The sequence below is a fragment of the Cebus imitator genome, unplaced genomic scaffold (genome assembly GCF_001604975.1).
Source record: "Cebus imitator isolate Cc_AM_T3 unplaced genomic scaffold, Cebus_imitator-1.0 Scaffold39, whole genome shotgun sequence".
NCBI classification, from domain to species: domain Eukaryota; kingdom Metazoa; phylum Chordata; class Mammalia; order Primates; family Cebidae; genus Cebus; species Cebus imitator.
The window spans coordinates 8,297,365-8,304,846 of record NW_016107354.1 but is presented as its reverse complement, the minus strand read 5'-3'; the positions used below and the strand labels follow the sequence as shown (position 1 = coordinate 8,304,846).

The 7,482-nt window shown below is 36.0% G+C and overlaps 1 protein-coding gene across 9 annotated transcripts in view; it reads left to right on the top strand.

The window, feature by feature from the left end:
- Positions 1 to 5,076, top strand: part of UEVLD (UEV and lactate/malate dehyrogenase domains) — a 60,983-nt gene extending 55,907 nt beyond the window's left edge. For 6 of the 9 annotated variants that reach the window (XR_001824280.2, XM_017525867.2, XM_037737539.1 and 3 more), the window contains 3 exons: positions 422 to 485; positions 2,217 to 2,340; positions 4,360 to 4,944. Coding sequence is in view for 8 of the 9 variants with exons in the window: in XM_017525867.2 (XP_017381356.1) it covers positions 422 to 485; positions 2,217 to 2,340; positions 4,360 to 4,524 (353 nt within the window). In the remaining variant the exon portion in view is untranslated. Of the gene's footprint in view, positions 1 to 421; positions 486 to 2,216; positions 2,341 to 4,359 lie in introns of all 9 variants that reach the window. The other 3 variants (XM_037737536.1, XM_037737537.1, XM_037737538.1) reach the window with 2 other exon arrangements.
- The last annotated feature ends 2,406 nt before the right edge of the window (positions 5,077 to 7,482 follow it).

Genomic DNA, 7,482 nt, shown 5'->3' with positions numbered 1-7,482 from the left:
AAAAAAAAAAAAAGGAAACAGAATTCTGCCTCTGTAACAGCTGTAGAAACTCTAGCCCAAAATAGGTGATCAAATTATTCCTTACCTGGTGAAATCAGTTTCAGTGCCTTTCTCAGCAGAACAAATGTCAAGTGCTTGCAGATTTCTGCTTAGTAAAATGACCCTTGCAGAACTGTTATCGATGAGACAGAACAGGTAAGGAGCCTGCAAGTAGACTTTGGGGATTATGTTTTTTGTAGTTCAGTTTTCCTCACCTTGGGCCAGTGGTATTGCCATCAGTGGAAAAAATGTAACTTGCTAGAAATGAGAAAACTTCTATATAAATATTAACACAAGTACCCTTGACTGTAAAATAGTTATCACATCTTAATCCAAAGAGAGTCATTGGCAAAATATAATTAATTCTTCATCTAATTTTTAGTGCTCACCTGGAGTGGCCAAGAAGAAGTCATGAGTCATACCTACCAAGTGCAGCTGTCCAACAGGTAACACCGACTAGAAATTTGCATTTATCCAACGAAAAATCATGTACTTCCTAGCTAACAGCTCTTTATACAGTATGTACTTACCAGGCTTCTGGAAACAAAACTAACTAGTATGGACAAAAAAAATCCAAAAGTATAAAGGAGCAGTGTTTTATATTCTTTGATATCTGAAGGTAGATCTAAGAGTGCTTTGCAAGCTTTTTCAGATAACATAGTTGACATTTAAAGGGTAACGTATGTTCTTTATTTGTAGACAGTGATTTACTCTTCTATTATCTAAGCATCTGAGGATATTAACAATTTTCTTAATGTAGAAGATAATTTGTCCATACCACTTAAAAATGAATATCTATTAATCACACATATATAGATCTGGAAATTAGTCTAATATGAATGGATAAGCCATATTATATGTTCAGGCCAAAAAAAAAAAAAAAGCATAACATGCAGATCCTTGTATCTTTTACTTTTAACCAGAGGCCTTCCAGGGCTCTGTACCCCATAGGCTGAACTCTACACAGAATTTATTTTCATGCCATTTGTTGTTTCACTGTCATATAATAACATTTTCCTGAAGCTTGGGAGGCATTGATTTTTAGTTTTCCAAGCCGTCAGCTTATGACTTTTAGAATATAACAACTAGAAAAAGTGTTCTCTTTTCTCTTTCTTATTGAGACTAATGTATGATATAATTCATTCTAATCTGATTACACAATTCTGCATTCATACTTTTTAAAAGGAAGAAATTTAAGAGTTTATATATTTTTACCATTTATAAAAGAATGTATGCTTATTATAAAACTTCAAATACTGCAGGTATCTATAAAGTATTAAAAGAAATTAAAAAGCTAAGATAATTCCATCTTTCAGCGATAATCATTGTTAACAATTTAGTGTCCACATGCCAAAAAAAATTTTTTTCTACTCAGGAGGCTGAAAAGGGAGGATCACTGAAGCCCAGGAGTTTGAGACCAGCCTGGGCAACATAGAGACCCTATCTCTAAAAAGAAAAAATTTTTTTCAATGCTTCCACAAATGTATAATAATAATAATAATAATAATAATAATAGATTTATGCTATTCATACTATCTTGCAACTTGATTTGTTTCCCTAATGATAAATCTCAGACATTTTTGCATATTGTACATGTAAAATCCACTTTATTCTTCTCAAAAGCTACATGGTACTATATTTGGTAGTGATTTATTTAACCAGTCCTCTTTTGATGAGTTGTTTCCGAATATGGCAGACATGCTTATTATGTATATTTTTGCACACTTGAGCATATTACTGTAAGACAAATGCCTAGAAGAGGAATTTCTAGATCAGATGTTCCCAAATCTTCTTCCTAAAAGGTTAGATCACTTTACATTCTCAATAGCAGTTATGGGAATGCCTGTTTATAGTTTTTCCAAATTAGTTATCAGTCTTTTACGTTTTTGCCAGTTATCGATAGGCAAATTGGTATTTATTGCTTTAGTTCATGGTTAAATGTCAATGGCAGTGAGCATTTTTTATGTTACTAGGCCATTTGTATTTTCTTGGAACTGCCTATCTGACATCTTAAGAAAAGTTTAAATAAACATTAGATCATCTACAGGCTTCCCTAACAATTGCTGAATAACTCTTGTTTCTGTCACAGAAACATCTAATTAATACCTTAACCAGAATGTAAAACTAAATGTGCATATTTTGTAGATTTTCTGAGATCAAGTGTTTTTATAACCTAGAGCCATGGAACTGCTAAGAGTAAAAGGTCAAAGATCCTGGTCTGTTGGACTATCAGTAGCTGACATGGTTGACAGTATTGTAAACAATAAGAAGAAAGTGCATTCTGTATCAACTTTAGCAAAGGTAATTGCTATTCTTACTCTCTCATTATATTTTAAACTTAGATATTATTAATACAAAACCAGCAAAATCATTGTTCATACTCTAACCCAGGTGTCTTCGGTGTCACCAGCTTTTAGAGTAACAGGTAGGAGAAAGCAGTTTAATTTAAGCCCTATCCTGCTTAGCTATGAGAAGTCTGTCAGCATGGGCAACGTAGTGAGATCTCATCTTTACAAAAACAAAAACAAAAATTCACCAGGTATGTGAAAGCCACTCAGTAGGCTGAGGTGGGAGGATCTCTCGAGCCTGGGAGGTTGAGGCTGCAGTAAGCCGTGATCACGTCACTGTACTCCAGCATGGATAACACAGTAAAACCCTGTCTCCAAAAATAAAATCTTGGCCGGGTGCAATGGCTCATGCCTGTAATCCCAGCACTTTGGGAGGGTGAGGCAGGCAGATCACTTGAGGTCAGGAGTTTGAGACCAGCCTGGCTAACATGGTGAAACTCCATCTCTATTAAAAATACAAAAATTAGCCGGGTGTATTGGCGTGTGCCTATAATCCCAGCTACTTAGAAGGCTGAGGCAGGAGGCAGAGATTGCAGTGAGCCAAGATCTCAGGACTGCACTCCAGCCTACATAATGAGACTTGTTCTCAAAAACAAACAAAAAAGGTCTGGACTTTTATCAGGTTGCCCTCTCACCCTCATGTAATTTTTGGCAACCCCTAAATAGTGTTTATATATCCGTAAATTTCTTCTGATTGTCATTTATCATCTCAGCCAGCCAGGTCACCCCAGACTTATGTGCCAGAAAGACAGATATTACATATTCTCACTCATGAGGGAGCTTTAAAAAAAAAAGTTGATTTCGTGGAGGTAGGGAGTAGAATGTTTGTTAACCAGAGGCTGGGGTTGGGAGATAGAATGAAAAGCGGTTGGTTAATGGGTATAAAAATAGATAGATGGAATAAATTCTAGTTTTCAATAGCATAGTAGGGTGAGTGTGATTATTAATAATTTATTGTATTTTTTTTTCTTTTTTGAGACGGAGTCTTGCCCTGTCACCAGGCTGGAGTGCAGTGGCATGATCTCAGCTCACTGCAATCTCTGTCTCCTGGGTTCAAGCTATTCTCCTGCCTCAGCCTCCCAAGTAGCTGGGACTATAGGCGCATGCCATCATGCCCAGCTAATTTTTGTATTTTTAGTAGAAACAAGGTTTCACCATGTTGGCCAGGATGGTCTCGATCTGCTGACCTCGTGATTCGCCCACCTTGGCCTCCCAAAGTGCTGGGATTACAGGCATGAGCCACCTCATCTGGCCTTATTGTACATTTCACAATAGCTAGAAGAGGCCAGGTGTCGTGGCTCACGCCTGTAATCCCAGCACTTTGGGAAGCCGAGGGGGAGGACCGCTTTAGCTTAGGAGTTCAAGACCAGCTTGAGCAATATAGAGAAACCTCATCTCAAAAAAGAAAAGAAAAAATAGCTAGAAGAGACCATTTGGAATGTTTTCAATACAAATAAATGATAAATGTTTGAAGTGATAGATAGCCCAATTACCCTGATTTGATCATTACACATTGTATGCATACATCAAAATATCACATGTACGACATAAATACACACCATGATGGTACCAGTAATTTTTTTTTAAAGAAGCTATTGTAATTTGACTGTGCCTAGAGACCATCCCATGCCCCTCCAGGAAATCCATTCTTAACTATCTTTTTACTTTTATATTGCAGGGGGGCTAGCTTACTTCTCTACAAAAGGGGTATCTGATCAAGTTGCTTCCATCTCTCAAAAATTATCTGAAATGATAACTTGAGTTTATAAAATCAGTGAGCAATTAATTGTGGGGTCTGGACTTCTAAAAATTAAAAATAAAAATAAACCAAAACAAATGAACAAAAAAAATTTTTTAAGTCCAACTTGTATCACTTTGTCCTAGAACTAAGAAAGCAAGAAAGCATGCATTTTTGTATTACCTTCTTTGCAGTGATTTAGTTCTATTATAATCCCTATTTTTCTCATTTCAGGGATATTATGATATAAATAGTGAAGTGTTTTTAAGTTTGCCTTGCATCCTGGGAACCAGTGGAGTATCTGAAATCAAAACTACATTGAAAGAAGATACAGTTACTGAGAAACTCCAAAGCAGTGCATCCTCAATCCATGGTCTCCAACAACAGTTAAAACTTTGATTCTCAAATGCAATTTGAGAGGCTGGACTTCCACCTGAAAGGAAAAGTCATTTAATTTTACCTATATATTTATAGGTTTGAGAATTTCTGTATCCTGCTACTTATCCTTACAAACAGCTTGGTTAAAGTGAGGGTTTCTTGTTTAGCTTTGTGATTTAAATCTTTAAGGAGTTAGATAAGGAAGGGAAAAATTAATTTTATTTGGCATTCTTGAGATGTCTATTCTGTTCTTTAAATCTATAGCAGGGGTAAACATTCATCTCCAGTGTGTATCATTTTAGTTCATATATCCCAAACTGAAAGCACAATTGACACTTTGGGACTATTTTATAAGTAATACATCTTTAAAAGTAAGTCGCCCTTTGACTTTTATGATTAAAAAAAACTTTTATATAAAGTTCAAGGCCCGGTATGTATTTACAAAATCTGTGTCAGGTGTACATCCTGTGTATCACAGGATCCACAGCTTAAGTTACTAATGTTTCTTGTGTAAAATGCTGTCGGTAGTAATGGTAAAGCATTGTATTTCCCTTCTTCAAATTCATTAGCTACTAAAAAATGGAAAAGAATTTTATATGCACTTTAAAATAGTAAAAGGGGGCCGGGTGCAGTAGCTTATGCCTGTAATCCCAGCACTTTGGAAGGCTGAGGTGGGTGGATCACCTGAGGTCGAGTTCAGACCAGCCTGACCAACATGGAGAAACTCCATCTCTACTAAAAATACAACATTAGCTGTGTGTGGTAGCACATGCCTGTAATCCCAGCTACAAGGGAGACTGAAGCAGAATCACTTGAACCCGGAAGGCAGAGGTTGCAGTGAGCCAAGATCATGCCATTGCATCCAGCCTGGGCAACAAGAGTGAAAATAAATAAATAAATGAAAAATAAAATCGTAAAAGGGAAAGTGAATGTTAAAAATATACGCATTAAAATTATACTTTAATTTCCAGTGGGACTTCCTTTATGAAATTTTCCATAACTTCTTCCTGGAATATATAAGATCTCCAACATCTCATAAACTAATTGTGATATTAGTAGAACCATAGTCAAATGTGAATTTTTAGTGGAAACATTATGAATGAAAGCCAAGCAGCTTGCTTTAAAGCCATAATATGAGATTTTCATTAAAAACATTGATCATAATAGGGAGAGGTCAAATGGATTCTCGCCATTATTTGTTCTGAGCAAATCCTTTAACCTCTCCTGATGACACAGTTCAGAGTACACACACTTTGGTGATGGATCAAGAGCAATATTTTCTTATGTGAAAGATAGCTCATTATTACTGTTATGACATACACCTAATAGTAACACTTAACATCAACACTTCGTACATACCAGGCAGTGTGATAAGCACTTCATTATTTTACTGAATCCTCACAACAACCCACCAGAGTAGGGACTATTACCATCATCATTTTATAAAAGGAAATTGAGGTTTAGTGCTCAAAAAGTCCATGGCTATTAAGGGGCACTTATCCATATAATCTCTACTTTTTCTAGGCACTAAAAGGGGGGAAATGCTTAACAGCCAAAATAGTTATCAAAAGACCCTAACTTTGGGGTCCTATATACCATGAAAGGATTACTTTCATTCTCATGTAAGGCTTGCTTTTTTAAAAAACAAACATAGTTTTTAGGAAGACTGAATCCCTGGATTCCCAGATTTCCTCAGCAAATTGCAGAGGGGTTTATGCACTGAGGTAGTTATTTATTTATTTAGTCATTCAGCTAGTATTTATTAGGAACCTGCTGTACACCAGCCATTAATGGTGAATAGGCCTGGTCTACCTACCAGCCCTCATGGTCTATACAATTTAGTATGGAATATATAGTAATAAAATCTCACATAAATGTACAATTACAAGTGTAATAAGTACTGTGAAGAATTCCAAGGTGCTTTGACAGCATATAGCAAGGCTGGGTGCAGTGTCTCATGCCTGTAATCCTAGCACTTTGGGAGGCCGAGGTGGGAGGACTGCTTGAGCCCAGGAGTCTGAGACCAGCCTGGGTAACATAGTGACACTGTGTCTCTAATAAAATTTTTAAAAATTAGCCAGGTGTGGTCATAAGTACCTGTAGTTTCAGCTACTCAGGAGGCTGAGACAGGAGGATCGCTTCAGCCCAGAAGTTCAAGATTCCAGTGAGCTATGATATGCCACTGGACTGCACTCTAGGCAACAGAGTAAGACCCTGTCTCTTAAAAAAAATAAATAAATAAAGCAAGCATATAATAGGTGAATCCAGATGGAGATAGGAGGGTTTATAAGGGCAGACACATCCTACATAAAGAGGAAATTGGTAAACTAATGCTGTTTTAGTGTAATAAGGAATGCTTAGAATGATGAACTTTAGTCATTAAAAAAAGGTGAAATTATATTCAGTATCCCCATGTTTAGGAAAGCAGAAAAGTATTCAATAGGCTTGGAAAGAGTCCCCCCAGAGTTAATTGGATAAAAACCTTGGCCATTTGAAGGGATAAGCATTTAGTTCTATGTAATTTCCATATACACGTAAATTATTTCATGTTACCCTAACAGTGTATTGTTACTGTCCTTTTGTATGAAATAGGAAAGTAAAACTAAAAACTATTTCTCGTGTTTTTGAAACTAGCCTTTCTAATATTTGATATCTAATTAGTTAGATAATTCCTAATATACTTTTGAACAATAACCAGAAAATATTGTATAATAAATTACCAAGAACTTATTAATTATAAAAGAAACATATCAATACAACAAATGCTTATTTAACACTTACTGTTATTCCGAATACTGTGTTAGAATTTGACTATTCAAAGATGAATAATATAGTCTTTGCCCTCTGGAAGGTGACAATGTAGAAGTAATTCTCTGTATCAGATATTTCCTTGAGTGTTAACTGTATTAGTAATCATGTTGTAAATCCCAGTCAAGAAGTAATACCACCACCACCACCACCACCTCCCTAAGATGTTGT